The 19789-nt window shown below is 42.0% G+C and overlaps 2 protein-coding genes across 3 annotated transcripts in view; one reads left to right on the top strand and one right to left on the bottom strand.

The window, feature by feature from the left end:
* The window catches only part of ERP44 (endoplasmic reticulum protein 44), a 53801-nt gene extending 35393 nt beyond the window's left edge, over positions 1-18408 (bottom strand). Inside the window, exon 1 of one of the 2 annotated variants that reach the window (XM_075084522.1) lies at positions 17944-18408. In XM_075084522.1, the coding sequence (XP_074940623.1) occupies positions 17944-18000 (57 nt within the window). In that variant the 5' untranslated portion in view covers positions 18001-18408. Of the gene's footprint in view, positions 1-17002; positions 17154-17943 lie in introns of those variants that run through there. The other variant, XM_075084521.1, reaches the window with a different exon arrangement.
* Positions 18224-19789, top strand: part of INVS (inversin) — a 111396-nt gene continuing 109830 nt past the window's right edge. The window contains exon 1 of the mRNA XM_075084518.1: positions 18224-18329. The gene's annotated coding sequence lies outside the window, so the exon portion shown is untranslated. The remainder of the gene's footprint in view (positions 18330-19789) is intronic.

The following is a 19789-nucleotide window of genomic DNA, read 5'->3' as shown; positions in this document are numbered from 1 at the left end:
TGGCACTTAAACTGCCTGACACAAATGTCTGAACTGTGCCTTTAACATGACTGTATAGAAACAAATCTAACAGTTGAGCTGTAAGGTCCATAGTTGTGTGCTTAAAAAAATCTGATTGAGCAAGCTATGCAATGCACAAGTTGTGGCAGGCCAGTATTGGGAAACTGCCTTTGAAGATGCTGGTACTGCTGAGCAGCAAGAAAGGATGATCCCGCCTTCTGTCTTTGCAGAGAGAAGCTACGTACATGGACACTGGTTTACACAGAAAACCCATACGGTCCTCTAGAACGCAGGAATTTTTCAGCTGCTGCACACAGCTCTGCATAAGCATTCATACTTGGAAAGAATTCCTGCAGTAGGCCTTGGCAAAACTATTTTCACAGGAGCTCAGCAGTTTCTATTGTCTCAACATACCAAACAGGTAAGATATCAGTATCTTAAACCCTCATGGCTTTTTCTAATACAATTTTACAGCAGCAACACAAATCTTATCTAATAGGATAAATTACACATAAATTAAACATAACTTAGATAAGCATATTATTTGCAGTTGGGAAATAGGCTGTGCTAGTCAGCAGGTATACTTAAATAGATCAGGAATGGGAACTGCATATGTAGATTGCTACAACACACCCTAACTTGCAATGCAGGTATTAAACTGCAAAATAAAAGCATAGGGCTTACTAACCAATAAAATCCTCTACTAGACTGTGCTAAGTGCAGAAAAAGCAAATTAAAACTAATACTTCATTATAGCATGAATAAAATGATTGCTTTCTTAACTCTTATTGTGGAAAAGGGTGGTGCAAGCTGCATGTACCAAAATGAAGACCCCAAACATCTTCGTATTTTGAAGGTGAAAAATGAAATTAAGCCATATATCCTATTGTCTCTTTATATTAAACAGCGGTGGAAAAAACCTGAGACCAGAACATCTTTCCCCAGAAGCTGCACAAAACCTGAGATAATTGAAATACTTTACCATTAGGAGTATGAAAAATTCTGTTTTGTCAAGATATATTCATAAACACATTCTTAGACATTTTATACTGACTAAATAATTGTGGGTGCCAAAACCTTCATAACAAGTAGAGACACTCAGGGGAAAAAGAAAACCGCATTCCTTTAAGAAATGTCAATAAATATGCAAGACTCACATCAGCTGAAGCTTTCATAAAGGTATAATGCCTGTAAGGAAGAAAACACATCCTTTTGACCCAGTAATCTTGCTGTCCCATGAGGTGCAAGAAGGTTTATGATATTACTAGGATTAATATTTAACACAAAGGAATACAAATTCTTATTTAAATTGCAAAGAAACTACACTGTTTCGAGAATTTTTTCTTTGATGAGGTCTGTGCTTGATGCCCACAGACGGAAAACTAGATGTTTTTGAGGAAATAATTTTTGAATGTCAGCTGTACACTTTTTAAAACAGATATTAAGCATATTTTCTGAAAAACATACTGGCTAAAAAAGGTCTTCAGAATTTTTTACTTTTAAATGCAAACTTTGCATTCCACTGGCCTACATCAGATACATGGATGACTGTTCACATTTATAACTGGGTAAAAAAAAATTTCCAGCTGACCTCACAGGACAGCTACAAACTCACTGAAGAAAGCATCCTGCAAAAACAATTCAAAAGGAAAATTGGCTATGAAAACCTGAAAACATGTACACCTGAAAACAACTCAGGTCACTGCCTTGATATTGGATAAAGTTAGCTATATTTTTATATTTGTATTTTTTTAAATACTTAAACTACTAAAATCTGAAGGTAAAACTAAATAGTTATAAAAGGAAATATTTCAAAAAATAAAGGTTAGTAGAATATTAAAACATTTAATATTTAAGTGTGAAACTGCACAAGTTAGGTAAGTGTGTTTAGAATCTACTCAATTGTTTAACACTATAGGAAAGTGACAAGAACTACAGACTAAAACAAATGAATGCAGAAAGCTGGTATACACTTACAGAATGCATTGCTGCGGGGTAAAAAGTTAGGAATTGAACAATGCATTCACAAAGAAAATTTAGCTCATATGGGGGGGAGAGAAGAGGAAGAGATGGCACATGTATTTTTACTCTTCTGATCCTCAGGAACACTGTCAAATGAAGAAGAAATATCAGCTCAGAGTCCTGGAATTTTCTGAAAATAACGCTGCTCATGCTTTTACTGGAAGTTTAATTAGTACGGAAATCCTAGTATTTCTGATCCGGTTTTAATCCTCACTTGAAGTTGAGAAATGACTTGGCCACTTCTGCCACAAGCTAGTACTAGTCACTTCTGAGGTGTAACTACAAATCAGCTGACATTTATTCTGATTTTTTCTAATAGAAGATTCTCAAAACACTGCCCGAAATACAACATTATCCTTCTCTGCCACATGGCACAAGGCTATGCAAGCAGCCTTACACAAAACAAAATGCCTGGACAAAACCCGCTGCATTCACCCCCAACTCCAGACCTCTGCCAGGCTTCATATCCCTTTTCCAAAGAGGAAGTAAAAGCTACCCAATTTCAACTCATCTTCTGCTGACAGTGTTGCTGTTCAATAGCCATTCACGTATTAATGAAGCCCACTGGTTATTCAGGAGATTTAGGTAAACCTTTTATCAACATGTTACTCTTACTGATTAGTGCTGTTAGTTCTTTAATTGCTAACTGGACATAAGAAACCGGCCTATAGGTTTAGTGGCACTTCTTTCCCAAGTTTCTCATACTTCACACACCACTTTCTTGCAGAAGAGCTTAACAGTGCACAATGTAAAACTACAAGAAGGGGTGGGCAGGGCAGGGGGAAAAGACCAGGTCTGCTGCATTTTAGTCCTCCACTTATTTTTTTAATTCACATAATGAAACAGAGGTCCTCATTTCCAGAGCAAACTATCTGAAGAATATAGAAAATCTATTCTTGGAGCATTATGATTTCCAATTAGTACTACACCTGCAAGGCAGTCAACAAGAACAGCCTTCATTCACTTGCTGAATTTTCCATTTACCCTTTCCTCCTGCTGGGAAATCCTAAAGGCACACAACTAAACCATCTTTCTCCTCTACCACAAAATCATTTTATGTTTGTCAACCAGCACTAGCCCACATCTAATCCAGATTGACATGTTGAAGTTACTACCTGAAGTCCTAGCCCCACAGGACTCTGCGGCTGACTTTCAGTCCCTGAGTACCTTTTTCTTTATGCATGCCACTAATCTGCTGCTGCTCTGAGGTCTGCATTAAATTCCCGGACAACAGGAAGCAGACGGGTTTACAGCCTGCTGTAGGATGATACAAATTGAAAGCAATCCCGAGAGACAGCAAAGCCGAAGCTGACAGACACTGTAAGAGCCCCTGAAGTTTGGCTTCAGAACAATCAATCAGGAGCATCTCACTAGCGGCGTTCCCAGAAGCCCTATAATGAACCACAAAGTTCAGAGCAGAGAGAGATAACGGTAAATAGAGAATGGTGGGGAAAAATAAAAAGAACATTATTCACCCTCTCAGCAAGAGCAGTTCAACTCTTAATTGTCACCACTTGATTCCAGACAGTGCCTGAACATTTTCATAACTTAGACTAACTGCTGAAATCCCTATTGATTAAGCAGGAATTATTAGTAATATAAGCTGCTTTCATTATAAGACTATGAGATAAAACTATACTAGTTTGAAACACTAACTAATGATCACTTCTGAGCTATATTTAAGTTTTCAGAGTAGTTTTTAGATTGGTACCAAAAAATCCTTTTCATGTTATTTTTCTCTCAAGACCTGTATTTTAATCAGGGAAATTTAAAACACTCAAAGGAAGCTACTGAAAATAGATTTAAGGATTGTAGTTACTAACTTCCATGAGAACAGAGATAAAAATCTAACTAAACTGAAATACAGATAACATATATTAGAAAAGTAAACTTATTTCTATAGCCTCAATAGACAGTTCAATTTTATAATGACTTAGCCAAACTGTGCTATAACTGCATGGAGCTAGGCAGAGACCCCACCATATTAAAAAGAGGTAGCGCAATTTTTTTTCCTCCACATATGTTGTCATCTACTCCCACTTTAAGTGTCTGACCAGAATACTTGGTGTAGGTACATGTATTATTAATATTAAAGAACTTTTTGCCAAGGAAAACATTGGATACAAAAAAACCCATTCACAATTTATAACGGTATCTATGAAATTCCCAGTTCTATTGATTTGACACTCCAAATCGGGAAACAAACTCACAGTTGGGTTTCTACAACTGAACTTAACACACAAGTAAAGGAGATGTAGGAATGCCATGTATGACAGGGAATGGTTCATAGCCGCAGAGATCTCTCAGTGGTCTGTTACCACAGCACTGACTGACAGTTCCCACAAAAATGGGTAAGTTCACCTCTCAACAGTTTGTGAACTATTATTAGAAGACACACGATGCTCATTCGAACGGTCCATTGCAGAGATGAAAATTAAACCTCATTATCACAACGTGCTGTTCAATGTATTGCATTTTACCCATAAAGCTGTTAATAGAACCACCACACACCCAAACACAGTTTTAAAGCTTAAGTCTCTGGGCACAAACCTAAAGATCATTGTCTGTTACAGAAATGTTTAAGTCAGGGCTAAAAAAAGAAAATTACATTAGGCCTGTCTAAAAAGAGTCACAAAGATTAAGACCTGTAATTTATTTTCAGTTGAACTATTGCTGGTTTTCAGTTAATTCTTTTAGCCTGGAAGGAGAATGACAATCACCAGTCAGGTCTATAACACACTGGTTTCCTTGTCAAACATGTACTTAACGACAACACATCCCATACACCTACAAAAGATGTAAATAGGTGTCTGAACAACTATATTATTCATGAATAATATTTAGAGTGCTCCACATCCGCAGAAATATGAACCTAGCTTAAAGCCTGTTCCACAGCCTTAAAGCCATGAATTCAGCTCCCCAGGAAACTACTGAAAACTCTGAATCTCTAGATATTTTATTTACCACAGTTCTTACTCTTACACAATAAGCTAGAATTTGCCTGAAAAAAAAGGTATAAATTGCACAGCTTTTTAGGAAGAAAACACAATCTCTTGTTCTGATAACTCTCTTTTACATATCTACCAACTGCACTGATTATCTGGCAAAACCACAAGGATTCACTTTCAGGAAGGAATAAAGCACATGAAATACAAATGCAACCTCCAAAAGTATTAGCACAAGTTAAGCAGCTGTTGCTTGTATATGGCAGCCGGCACCCTGAAGTTTCTGAACCTGTTAAAGCTGTGATCCAGCAATACAAAATGAAGGACTGCTTGTCTTGTCAAGACTTCGATAAGGCTAGCAGAGCAGAATAGTTTGCTGCCCCTTTTTACCATGTCAAGGAAAAAGGTCTGTTCTCTATTTCAGCCATTGCTATTACGCATAAAACCCACTACCAAAATGTTCATTCCATAGAGTTTAAGCCTTGAAGAGCGTGTACTCCTAACTCAGTCCTCATGTCACAGATCACATATGTAGCCTTGAAATGCAAATAATGTCTCAATACTTTCATCTCTGCATTTTAAAATGTCAGGGCCATTTTTTGCACCTAAAGTATTTTAGAAATTCTTTTCATGCATAGCAATAGAGAAGAAATTGTGAGTCATTTCAAATAGTCGAGTCTAAATAGAAGGCTTATTAGGAACTGTGTTTTCAAGCCACATGGATCATTACAGAGAGGAACGTACTACCCTGTTATTCACTATGATCTTCTACAGTCTTTCTTGTGCCCTTTAGTCTTTACGCACAGGGCTATTACAGAACAAGAAATGAGGTGGTTTGGGTTTTGGTGGGGTTTGGGGTTTTTTTTTTTGTAAGTAACATACATATATATACACATACATTTTTTTCATTCTTGGACTAGCAATGAAAATGGTTATTAAAATGAAACCAAAACTTTGTGGTATTCTGTGGAAGTAGTGGCCACAGAATTCAGAATCTCCCCTTTAAAGCATAGTCTTGGAGGAAGAAACCAGAAGTAGATGCAGTGTTTTCAATAGAAACAGCATTTCCTACATCACTTGAATGTTTACTACCTTGGAATACCCCAGAGGATTGAATGTGTAAGTAGATAACTGAATTTTCCTTACTTGCTGCCAATGCACATTCTACTGCTTTAAAAATAACAAACAACTACTATTTTGGTAGATTTCAATACATATTGAGATTATTGTTCAACAAGACAAAAATCAACTTACTTCAAGTGAAATGCTCAATTTCAACACCTACTCACTTTTAGCTGCTTATCTTTTTATTAACCATATCATCAGTTTGCAATACTGAATACCTTTTTGCTCTTCTGCTCCAAAACATCATGTTATCTATCTCTTTGTGGTATTGAGAAAGGCGGGAACTTTAAGCAAAGACAAGCTTGTTCAGTTTTACCTTTCAGGCTGGAACTTGTTTTAAAAGTAGGTATGAATTACCAAGACCAACTGCTCAAATGGAAAAATAAGGGCTATCACAAACACATATAAACTAGCCCTCCATGACAGAAATACCTAAGAAGCAATTTAGAAAAAACAGAAAGCACAGCCTTGGAGAAATCTGCATTTCACCTATTCTTATCATCAGTTAAAGATGAAGTACCACAATCCTGTGGCTCCAAAGGTGCAGGATCCACGCTGCTTTAAACTATGCAGCTGAGGCATTGCGTTAAAAAAAAGCAGTAAAAGTAACAATTAGACAAACAAAATACTTAAGTGAAAAATACAGCTAGGGTCATTCTCTGCACCTAGTCCACCCAAAGGGAAGGAGAACGTACTGGTTTAACTGCCACTCTAAAGAAAACATTTGGGAAGACAAGCAGACAAATCAGTCTGACAACACTGTTTCAATTGTACCATTCATATTAGTGCTGCTGCTTAGTTGTACTTCCGAATAACAAAATCTGAAAGCATAGAAGCACAGCCAGCTTCACTTGGCTCATCCTTATTTGATGCTGAAGGCAGTGACGATTAGAACTATAACAGAGCAAAACTCCCAATGCAGAGCAGCAAATGTATGGATGACAGTCAGCAGTTTAAGTTAAATTCTTACCCTCTTCCAGCTTCAGCGTTACACACTCATGCTACACCCTGCAACCTCAGCCAGAACTAACCCACACATGAATACGCAACTACCCCCATTTATTAACCTCCAATCTAGAGCTTTCAGCAGTAATGCTTCCAAACATCACAAGGACCCTCCCTTGTGCGACAGCTTTTTTTTCTTCTTCCTTCAGCATGATTGGGATGCCACATTTCCTCAGATTACCTCCTAATATTTCAGTAGGAAGTTAAGGTTTTGTGCAACTATGAAAAGCAAATACAGTCCTTTGTGACACAGCTGTCCATAGCAAAGTGTTTGTCCATACTTTAGAACAGTTTGAGATTCAGTCCTGTGTTGCCACTGCTCCTCTCTCTTTCTGAGGAATCAAAATGAGGAAGAACACCTTACAGTTTTGAAATTATAAACTTCCTAAAAGACAATGGGGTTTTGTTGCCTCAGCTTCCCATTCCCTTAACATCAGAACTCTGAACTTCAGAATAAATCCATTTAAAACATCATCTAAATGTATGTTACTTTGATTATTTTCTTCTCCTCATTCCAGGCAAATTTGTGATGCACTCCACAAACTTCCAATCTCCACCTGCAAACTACCCACCATAGTACTAAAGCTCACTGGCAATCCATTAGCTTGTCTCTATCAAATGCTTTGCCTCAATTTTTAGGTTAGTATTTATATTTGTTACCTTAAAATGACATATGAGAGGATAAAGTATAAGATCTTTCCAAATAAGCAGTAATAGAAACACTACTCCACAGCTGTATTCTAACTGACATGTTGGCATTGGAAAAATCTCCCAATTTAAATGGGGAGGTGGGCAGGGGGGAAGAAGTACATTTTGCAATTAATCCATTCGCTATCTTCTACAGAAAAGCATTGATTAAAGCAATGCTGACTAAATGTGAAGAGAAAAATTCACCTTTGGGACTACAGCTGCATGTAGCTTGAAGAATGAGTGGGTAATTTCAGACTGCATAAGAGCGATTTTTTTTCTACTCTAAACAGCTGCCAAGGGCCTGCACATATGCAGTCAATTTATCCTGGATAACTCTGGACAGCAGAAGAGTAAATAATGCAGAGGACAGAACACATACCATAGATATTTTGAAATGCACAAAAGAACAGAGATACAGATATACAGAGATACAGAGATACCCCATTGCTGGTTTACCTCCCCCCAAGGAATATTAACCCTGCCAGCTTCAGGCTGACTTCCACAAAAGTATTCAAGCAAGTATTCCAGACTGGTCCTAAAAATAATATTAAGACATTCACATGGTGCAGTACTTGAACTGGTAGCAAGTATCAGACACGCTGGCTCTGCAGTTAACCAGCTCCATGTAGCGAGCTTATTGTTCTCAAAGGACTGCTGCAACCAAAATTTTTACCAAAATCCTCAGCAGGTATCACAGCTGTGTATTTGCTTTATTTTAAAATAACATTTAATAGCTATGTAACATTAATTATACATACATATTTACACCGTTTTAGCAAATTCTGCTAGCCTATGTTGACATAGGCAATACCAAAAAAAAGAAAAAAGCTCCTCTCCCCACCCCCCAATGATACCTTCTTAACAAAAGCAGTTTTAAATGTCATTCAAAGGTAATTCCTGAGAGGCCCATACACTGGCTGAGCTCCCTTCACTAATTAACAGATCATTAGTAGGAAAGAACCCCTAACTGTTCACCCCCTGCACCACATACTGTCTTAATTACCTTTGTGAAGCAACCAATTTGTCTTTCAGTCATTCTGTCCAAAATCCCAAATGAATTGACTCAACAGGGAGAAGAGAAAGAAAAAAGATTTTCATATACACATTTATGAAAATCCATAATTTGAGACTGGTGAAGAATTTAGGGGCTAAGTGTTTCCAGCAAGATTTAAGAAAGGGGATTTCAATTAACTATAAGAGACAGAAGTGATAGATAGTGACTAAAGGAGGAAGCTCCTCTTGGGATTACAAATGTGGCTATATCATTGAAAAGCTTTCCCTTTGTGAAGCTTTTGAGAAAGTTAATTACATCATCACTTCATAATCACGACAGCTATGGGAAACAGCAAAACACTATCACAGCTGTCGTTTTCTTTATTGAGACCACTGGAGCAAGCACCTACTCCTTGCCTTTCAAAATATGCTTGCAGAGTTCCTAATGAACAAGTTCTCTCCATGTTCATGCCCAATTGCCACACAAATTCACTTGGAGACGAAACATAGGCTTTACTGCTAGTTATCTTACAGAGATTTGATTGCTTTTCTCCCCCCTTCTCTTTACAAATCTGTAAAAATAAAACCAGAATAGCCTGACATCCTTACAGACTTTTTTTTAAATGTACCTCAATGAAACGCACATGGCAACCAGGCAAGAATCACTGACACCAGGCAAGACAGGAGACATGCTGGCTGCAAAAAGTTTGCTAAGGAACTAAGCCACCTACTATACTCCATTTCTAGGGCTTTACCTTCTGCTCAGATTCCTGTATCCTAAATGGTGTTTGTGAAACAAAGTTTCAGTGATTAAAGAAATCAAAGTATCTTCCTTTGAAACTGAATGCAGCAAACCATATACCTGAAATCTCCCTGTGGGTTAGTGTATCCTTAATTTTGGTCCAAAGTAAAGCAGCTGGAAGACTCCAGCACACAAAATGTTGTAGCCTGCTTCTTCCAGGAAACAAGCCATTGGGATCTCCAGTGTTTCATTTCATCACCACTGCTGACGAAATTTTCAGATATTGCTCACCAATGACCAGGTCTCACAGTAATTCCCATCTATTATCTACTCTGATACTTAGAAAAACATACCTTGCAGAACCCTTAAAAAAAGGGAAAAGAACTGAAGGCACTCAACATCTTAACAACAGTTCAGCCCACTCATAGAATATGGCTCTGACAGCCAAAAGGGCCCAGGAGAGCCCGTTGATCTTAAAGTACAACCTCTTCAAAGCACAAAAACAATCCACTCCACCGTGCAGAAAGTAGGTATGGCGCAAGACCTACATGGGTTAACACAAAACTTCTGGATAAGTTTAAAAAAAAAAGTACAGAGACGGCAGAGGTAAGGAAATAAATACTTGGTAGGCATATAGAAACATTGCTTGAGCAGGCAGGATGAAATTAGAAATGCCCAAGCTCAGCTAGAGTTGAGACTAGAGAAGGATGTTAAGGCTAATAGAGAAAGTTTCTACAGGTATGCTGGCAATAAAAGGAAGACTTAGAAAATTGTAGGCCTGCTGCTAAACTAGCAGGGGACACGGAAAAGGCTTAGATACCCGATGTTGTCTTTGATTTTCTACTGATGAAGTCTGAGCATAGTAGCAGAGTACTCAAGAAGAGAAACATTACCCACTCAAGTGGAAGACCAAGTTAGAAAGCTCTTAAGCAAGTTGGATATCCACAGAGCCAGACAAAATGCATTCCCCTGGGACACCAGGAGGATTATAGACACAAATTTTCCTTCTAGAAGGCACATCCATCCAGTCTGAATTTAGAATAAGTAAATCAATCCATCTGTTTTCTGTAGTGAGATGATTAGCTTTGTAAATGAGGGAAGAGTACTGGACACTGTTGCTTCACTTTAGCAAGTTTCTAACACAGTATCTCACCGTATACTTAGACCTGAATTGTGATATATGAACTGAATAAGTGAACTACAAAGTGTGTGACACAGCAGCTGGACTCTTGGGCTCAAAGGGCTGTAACCAAAGATACCATGTCTCTAATGGAGTTTCTCCAGATCAGTATTGGGTGTAAGGTTTGTCTTTACTAATGCCCAGAACAAATGATGGAACAGTGCCCCCTCAGCAAACTTCCTGAGGATACTGAACTGAGGGAAGTGGCTTATATACTAGAAGGGGGATCTGCTATTCAGAGAGGCCTCGGTTGGCTGGACAAATGGCCTGACAGAAACCCCAGGAAGTTCAGCAAAGGCAAAGTCCTGCATCTCGGGTGGAATAACTCATACAGGCTGGGAGCCAACCACACAGAGAACAGCTTTGCAGAAGACATCTTCAGGGACAAGCTGAACAGGAGCCAGCAGCACATCCCTTGCAAAGACAACTGCATACTGGGCTGCATTAGCAGAAGTGTAGCCAGCAGACCAAGGGAAGTGATTTTTCCCTTCCATTTGGCACTTGTGGGACCACATCTGAAGGATTCTGTCCAGCTTTGCGATTGCCTGTACAAGACATACATTAACAGATGGAAATGAAGTCCAGCAGATTGCTACCAAGATGAATAGTGGCTACAGAACAGGGTATGAAAGGAACGGCTGAGAAAACTGCATTTGTTCAGCCTTAAGAAGCAGCAGCTATTCCTGCTGTTACGAACAGCCTAGCTGGAGGTTATATAGAGAAGGCAGAGCCAGCCTCTTCTCAAAGATGTACAGTGATAGGACAAGAGGCAATGGACACAAGCTGCAGCTCCAAATAGATTTTTCAAATAAAAATTTCTACAGGGTTTTGATCAAATGCTAAAACAGGTGTCCAGAGAACTTGTAAAACCTCCATCCTTGGAGATCCTCAGATCTCAACTGGGAAAAACCCTGAGCAACCCCATGTAAGTTAGTCTTGCATTAAGCAGGGAGTGAGACCAGATGCCCTTCAGAGGTCACTTCCAATTCAAATGATCAAACTTCAAGTGGCAATCAAAACCCATAACTCTACAACTTGACCCTATCAGGTAAATACAGTCAGACTCCCAATATTCCTGCTCAAAGCTTTCCTGCTAAAGCCAGGCTAACCTAGATCAAGAAACCAGTGGAGGAAAGAAACCCCAAACATTTACTACAATAAAAACAGACTAACAGATTTACTGTGTTTACCAGAAACCTCATGCTGCATATACTATTACTTGGGAATCAGTTACTTGCTGAAGGTACGCATAGAGCACCTGCATTTAGATAACTATGTACAATAAGCTGTCCTCACTGCTTTCACTATTTTAATCAGTATATGGTTTAAGATACAGACCATGCATTTTGCTTAGTGCCACTGCAGCCAACCAGACAACATTTATGTTCTGTCAGCTACTCAAAGAGCAGATCTTGTGGATCACTACCAGATAAAAGGAAAGGTGTACGTGCATGCATGTGGAGGAGCTTCCAGGTTCGATTCATTCCTAGAAGAGGTTGCAAGTAACAGGTAATTATCTGAAGGGCACAGTATTCGACCTTTGCACGTGTTTTAATGGCATGAATGGCTCTTAGCTGTAAAAGGTGTATTATCAGGGCAGTCAGTTTCTCAGATGCAGCATACATAAAACCAGGAAACATTATGAACTCTCTTGGAATGTCTTGTCACTTTTTGTAAAGAACTTCGTTATCACCAGAGCATAACTTAATATGGACAGGGTCCTATAGCTGGTTTGGAGAAATACAGCATCCTGAACTGGCAGCAAAGAAAATATTCTGAGTTAGTGTTCAGTATAGCAATAGCTTTACAGAATAACCCTTAACAATGTAAAATGAAATACCTGAGAGCCAGTAAACTAAAATAATTAAAGTTAATCAAACTTCTAAAATCTCAGAGGTATGAACTTTTTTTAAAATTCGATAATAAGAGCAGCTGACATCACTACCAGTTTTGAAAAAGAAAATTACCTATGTTTCTACCAATGGTTAGCATGCTTCTGATGAACAAAGACACACTGGGAAGAAAAGAAGTGCAAAGACAACTCTCAGAAGGAAATCTGATCTCACTTCCTTTCCTACTTCTCTACAATGCACCTGCCCTCCTCTACTTCTCAGGGGAGCTCTCTCCAGTTTAGTTTTGGAAGAAAATGTTGCTTAGGCTCTGACATCAACACCCTGTGTTGCTTCTGCTTACATTCCCAAATGTTCCTCCCCTAAATCACTGAGAACTTGCTGTCAAACAAGGGGTGGTGGGACAGGGGGAAAGAGGTATTGCTAATGCATCCAGAAGTACTCCATTATTGAAGCACCAATTACTTGAAAACAACTCCAGGCTCTCTTGAAGCGCTTTTGAAGGAGGTCTGGTATAAAATTTACAGCATATTTGTATACTCGCTTTTCGCATGAGAACTCCCTCCCTTCAAGCAAACAAAATACCTCGAAACTATACAAGTACAGCTTACAAAAGAGCCTGCAAGGGGAACAACAGGTCCTCCTGAATAGCAGCATATAAACCCGATGTTTTTCAAAAGGAAGAGGTTTGATTAAAACACAGGAGATAACTGCTGGGCACGTGTAAGAACAACCAGTGGTAATTCTGCTTTCCCAAGAAAACAGTATGGGGACCAGTCTCTTGCTTAAGAAAGCTGTCCTGCCAAAAAACCCAAAGCAGATTACAGAGGAGAACAATAATGATATCAAAAGAAAATGAAGTGTGTCACCGCAGAGTTCTTCAGCTGCCAGCAACAGGATCTCTGACATTCTGCTGTCAATAACTCATTTATACCCTTTCCAGCATTTTCCAAGTCTTCTGTTTGAAGAATCGATTCAGTTTCTCTTGTCTTCCCTCCTGAGCACTCCAGACAGGAAACTTGCCCATCACATGGCGTAGGCAAGAAGAATGCAATTCTTCATAGTAACAGTGTAAGCCTCCCCTCCACCCCCCTCCCAGGGAAAGGTCTGCAATTAACAAGTATTTCACTCTTTACAGCAGATGACAGATGATGGTCAACTCTGAACTCCCATGCTATTCTTGGGGGGAACCCCTGCCACTGACTAAGGCTCAGTAGCCTAAAATTTGCCTGTAACTATGATCTTTGACTAATGCGAAGAATATTACATTTTGAGCAGGATTCCTGACTATAAAATTTGTTAATACAAACACAGATAGAGGCAAATGCACAGAAACATGCTCTATACATTGTAAACCGTGCAGAAAGTTCAACTTCTCTCTGGGCAACTCACTACAGCAGTTAACAGTCTTAAGTTAAAAGAATTTTATTTCATTTTACTTTCACTGTTTGGGTACTCAGTGTCATATTAACAAGACACGAAAGGCAGTGGCAGTCAAACAAGAAACAGAAATATTACTCTATGGTATTTTTTCCAGTTAAAAGTTTAATAGGATATTCAAAAGTTAATTGATCTGTGCCACTTCTAAGTTACTGCTCCTAACAGCTGCAATTGCATTGCTATTAGTAGTTTTTTGAAAGCTTCACTGAAAATATAAAAGACCAACCGTAACACTAAATATTACCTGCCAATTATAAACTGCATCAACTTACAGGGTCGAGCATATGGGGGGGGGGTGGGGGGGCTACCAAATAATAAATGGAACATACACCAGCTTCTGTAATAACCCCAAGTGAAGAGAAGCTACTGCTTGATAGAAAACTAGGTAAACTTTAAGACTCAGACAACACTCCAAGATTTCACATTTTCAGAATATGAGAGGACAAATACATTCTTCCAAAGATGTTGCCAAATATGTTAACTAGTAGGTGTTCTCAGTTTGTCCATGACAGCTTTCCAAATAAGCTACAAAGAAAAGGCATAGTAGTGGTGTTTTGAAACCTAATAAACCTCCACAGATGGAAACGCAAGAATTGGGAAATCCTTTTACAGTTGTTTGAAGGAAGGAAAAAAAAAAAAGAAAAACCACAGAGAACTTCCCCCTTCATTTCCCTCACTATCAGTTGGTAGTTTCTTCTCTAGTCACATCTATTCCTCAGGGACACTGAGTAATACGACAAATGTCTTTCATACATATGCGGAAGCAGCATGTGCAATGGAGTGTCTTGTTCTAGAATTTTCTTTATAGGCAAAGTATACACATCCGCAAGTAGAGGCAAACATACAGAACAATTACTTAGAGCAAAGCCAAAGAACCACCTTACATTAGAGGAGAATGTGATGAGCCACTGTCCTGCCAGCATTTGTACCACTGCCTTGGATTCATCTTAAAGATCTGTCCTACCCACTATTAAACAAAACACCAACATGGCAGAAATATCCTAATCTATGAGCACAAGGGACCACATGACATTACAATGCATCTCTTATTCCAGCCTTGCTATCAGCTGTACACAATCCTCTACAGCCTCGGCTGTGGGCTGCTTACCCTTCCAACTCAGCTCCAGTATTGCAGAGGCAGGGGTCATGCCAGCCCGTACTTCCCCCATCCTCGCTCCAGCCATTGTCTCCCAGCAGCCCAGTACAATACTAGCACATGAGGTTGAAAAGTTGGAAGGGAAAAGGGTTGTGCTGGGACTGGCAGGTGTCCCTGTAACACTCTGCACTGCAACCTCCATCCGAGCAAGCCAGCCTTCAGTGAGACCAGAGAGAATACGAGTGAGACCCAAAGCCCTCTGCAATTTTAGTGATCTCCTACTGTCAAACTTCTTAGAACTTCTTTTGATATTGACATTGTACCTTTTCTTCCTTCTGCAGCATTTTAATTCCCCATCTAGAGAAGAAATATGCTTATCCAAGAGTGTGGAAAATTTAATAATGTTTTAACTTCATTGATATTACTAAGACCAGCTTAGTAAGCTGTTTCCACAGCTACTTATCATTGTATTCTGTTTTAGGAACCACTGATGTAATGCTAATAAGCTCACATATCCACAAAATATGCTAACTGCAGTGCTCAAAGAGGCTCTGCTAGATGGCACGTCCTTTGGATGCAGAGCAGAGTGCTCTCCCAAACCTTACCAATTGCTACCATGGTTATGTTGCTAGTCTTAAGTATTCATGGCTGTCAATAACAAGAAAAACAAAGTTACCAGAACTTTAAAGCCCATCTGGTACACTCTACTAGATTATTCAAATGCCATGAGAAAACAGACTTCGTAAAAGAGTTTTAAAGCTATTTTAAAGAAGAAGGATCCCTCCCACTCCCAGTCTGCTGAGGACAACTTTTCCAAAACTCTTAACAAATCTACTAAAAGCTATGATTCATTGGCTTGATCCAAGTATGTAACTAGGCACCTTACAACACAGGCCCACATCTGATACGGCACTGAAGAATTACAAAGGTAACATTATACATTATTAAAAAAAAAACCCACAAGAAAACCCAAACCACCAAAACTGACCTGTATTCTTTTTGAGGTTTTTTGTATACAGTTCTTTTAAAGCACATTAGAAATTGGTTTAAGTCACCCGTATACAAAGAAACAGCAACAGAGCAACTAAAGCATTGGGAAATTTCAGATCTTAGCCATTTCCTGTTTTGTAGTTGGCACACATAGATCTAACTGATGCATATTAAATTTGCATTGATCAACTGTACCATGAAGAAAGAAAAATGCTTTCATTAACTTGTGTCCACTTCTTCAAACTTGTACTTGCCCATTTAAATGGCATTTTAAAACAGTATACTCTCCTCATTTTTTCTCATTGGAGACCATACTTAATGGTGAAAACCAACCTAGCGCATAAGCAACATTGTTTTAACACACAGATGCGACCAGAAAATTCTATGTTCTTCACTTTAGTTAGTCTCTATATAGTGAGCTAACACACTATAAGCAGTCATCTACATATAACATTTCAAACGTGTTTTTTCAAACCCTACCAATCACCAGTATTTACTAACCCTGAAACTAAAGCAAGCTTATAATAATTTAATCCCAGCTTATCTAGGTAGAAGTGCATGTTTCAAAGGGATAACAAGTACTTGTTCTGTTCATCAAGTACTTGTCCTCACATTCTTAACTACTTCATTCATTAGTAGCTATACCACTATGTACTTCCCTTTGGATTCCCCAAAGCCCTATCTACTTTTACCTCCAATTATGCCTTCATTTTCTGGCTGTTGTTATTCTCCCAAGTGTTCAAAATAAGATTGATTAAATACATCAGTATCTTAACACCAAATCCTATTAAACTTATTCACACAAGTCCCCTTTAGCTCTGCAAGTCACTTATGGTATGAAAGGCATGGAATCTGGCCTAATTCAATTCTGGAACACTAAGAATCACTACGGCAGCGTGTTTAGAAAAAAAATAGATAACATACAACACAGACAACTTATCTCCACAAAACACATGCATCAGTGATTGCATTTCTGTGTATGCAAAGCTGGAAGGTGGCTTAAATCATGCATGCAATGCCAGCCTGAAAATAAAACCGCTGCGGTCTGACAACGGAAGATAAATGTAACGACTGTGCAAGACGGCTCGGGAACCTCTCCCAGCTCCGGCCACCGAGCTCGGACGGGGTCACTCTGCTGCAGGCGCGCTCAGGGCAGGGCGCAGAGGCAGACCCTCCTCGCCGGGGCACGGGCACCCGCTCCCCTCGGTGCGAGGGCCGCAGCACCGAGGCCCGGGGGGTTCCGCAGGGGGCAGCTCCCTCCCGGCAGCCAAGGCTCACGCCGCCGCCCGAGGGGCTGCGCGGCCCTCCCGGGCCCGCTCCCTCTCCCTGCCTGCGGTTCCCATGGAAGGGAGGCGGCGCGACGCCGGCCCTCCCCGCGGCTGATCCGGTAGCCAAGCCCCACCGCCCGCCAGGCCCATGCCCCGGGCCCGCGGCGGCCCCCGAGCCTCAGCCCGGAGGAGCGGCGAGCCCAGGCCCAGCCCCGCCCCGCCGCCGGCCCGTTCCGGGTCCCGCAGCCTATCAGCCTCGGCCACAACACCGGCCTCCGCCAACCGGGGCCGCTCCCGCAGCCGCCGATCCCCTCCCTCCCTCCCTCCCCCCCCCCCCTCCCCCGCTGAGCAGGTGCCGGCGGAGCGGCCCCGGCCCCCAGCCCCGGCGGGGCGAGGCGAGGGGCGGCACCGCGGGCCCGAGGGGGCCGGGTGCCAAGGCACGTTCCCGGCGGGACTAACGGGAGGCGGCGGGCGGGAGGGAACGAACCCCGAGGCCCACCGACCACCCTCCACGCCACCCAGCCCAGGCCGATGATCCCCCCCGGCAGGACTGCGGCAGGGCCGGGAAGGGCGGGCTGCGGGGCGCCGCACACTCACCAGGAGGAGGAGGAGGCAGCCAGGGTCAGGCAGGAGCGGGAAGATGGCGGGTCTCATGGTAGATGGGGCGCCCGGGAGCGGGGGGAACGCGGCTCCCACTCTCCGCGGCGGCTCCTCACTTCCCCCGTCGCCAGGAAACACCCGGGCAAGTTCCAGCGCGGGGCCCCGCGCTCCCCGCCTCCGCCGCTCACTTCCGGGTTCCCGCGCTGCGCGGGGCACGCCGGGACGCGTAGTTCGCGCTCGCAGCCGATGCCGCCGCCACAGCCCGTGGGAGGGCGGAGGCCGATCCCAGAAGGCAGCGGGGCTCCGGCGGGCCGGCCCCGCTCCGCCCCGCCGCCAGGGGAGGGGCCCGCCGGCGGCGCGATGAGGAGGCGGGTGGGGTCGAGGTGAGTTACGGAGCGCAGCTGCGGCGCTGGGGAGGGGAGGGCGGCAGGGGAAGGCGGCGGCTGTTACCGCCCGGGTGAGGCAGGGTTAACCCTTTCCGCCGTGGTGGCGGGGCTGTCCCGTGGGACCGCAGCCTCTTCCGCTCTCGACCGAACCCCGCGGCTCGTTGTCGGTCCCGGGGACCCGCGGCTCCTCTCTCGGGGAGGGGGTGTCCCCGGCAGCCATGTCGCTGAGGCGGGTGGCGAGTGGTCCCCGGGCTGCGGGCAGCCCCGGCGGCCTCCGCCGAAAGTTATCCACGTTTCGCGTGGCGTGGTGTACGTGGCGGGGTCCCGGCTCGGCCCTGCGGACGCCGGGAGTGGGAAGGCAGCGCTGGCTGCGGGGAGCGTGAGGGGGCGGCGGGCGCCCTGGGGTCCACCGTCCCTCGGGCCGTGGGAGCGGCTCTGTGCTGGCGGCGGGGTGCGGGGGGACCGGCCTGTGTGAGGGGGCAGGCGGCTGGTGAGGAGGTGGGGGAACTTCAGCTTGATGATAATGTTTAAGTAGAATGTCGTCGTTCGTTCTTATTCCCTGACGCTTCAACAGATTCGTGCTTTTTGTCACTTCCTGAGTGCTAAATACTGACACGGAAGAACGCCTAAAATACAGCCCTTCATCCCATTCCAGAGAAACTTCGAACCTTACCGTATATATATGCTTTGAGGCCTTGGAGAGCTGTCTCAAAAAGGTCATGGAAAGCTGCACTTGTGTTCTTCACATTTCCAGTAGGTGCACAAGTGTAAGGAGTGAAACGGAGCGTAATGCTATTTAAAAGCAAGTCTTTTACATCAGCTTTTTGCAAGTCAAGCCCAGTTTGGCTTCAGAGAAAGCCTGACAGGCTCAGGCTTCGTGTGTGACCCTGCAAAAATCGTTTGGCCTGTCAGTTTCATGCGCTGATAACACCTATATATGTCTTTCTACACACACAAATGGTGTCTTTTTTTGTGTATATATTTATATGTATACACAAATCATGTCTTTTTTTATAGTGTGAAACTGGAACTTAACTTTTATCAGTTCTGCTATGTCTACCTGAAGAACCTGTGCTCCTCAATCTGTAGAATGAGCATCTTCTGAATTCATTCACATTTGAAAAAGGGTTTGATTTTTTTTTTTCATAGCAGCTCATTTTTCACTTGGAAACTTTATCAGTAAAATTTGATAGTGTGATCTTATTTAATTTTTAACAACCTCGTGTTTTGCTGATTAGAAAAGTGATGCAATTTTGTTTATCTGTGTAATGCAAAGTAGACTTACCGTAGCTTGGTATGAAATTTCACATACCTTGAAGAGCTCTTGGTGTCCATATTTCTGTCCCTTCATTTCAGGTGACTCAACAAGACTGAAAGAAGAAAAAGTTAATTATTTACTTGATTCCAGTAATATAATGCATATTACAGATCATGTCAATTATGTAACTTTTTATAAG

This window comes from Phalacrocorax aristotelis, chromosome 2 (genome assembly GCF_949628215.1).
Source record: "Phalacrocorax aristotelis chromosome 2, bGulAri2.1, whole genome shotgun sequence".
In the NCBI taxonomy this organism is placed as follows: Eukaryota; Metazoa; Chordata; class Aves; order Suliformes; family Phalacrocoracidae; genus Phalacrocorax; species Phalacrocorax aristotelis.
The sequence above is the reverse complement of the archived record's forward strand: the minus strand, read 5'-3'. Positions and strand labels throughout refer to the sequence as shown.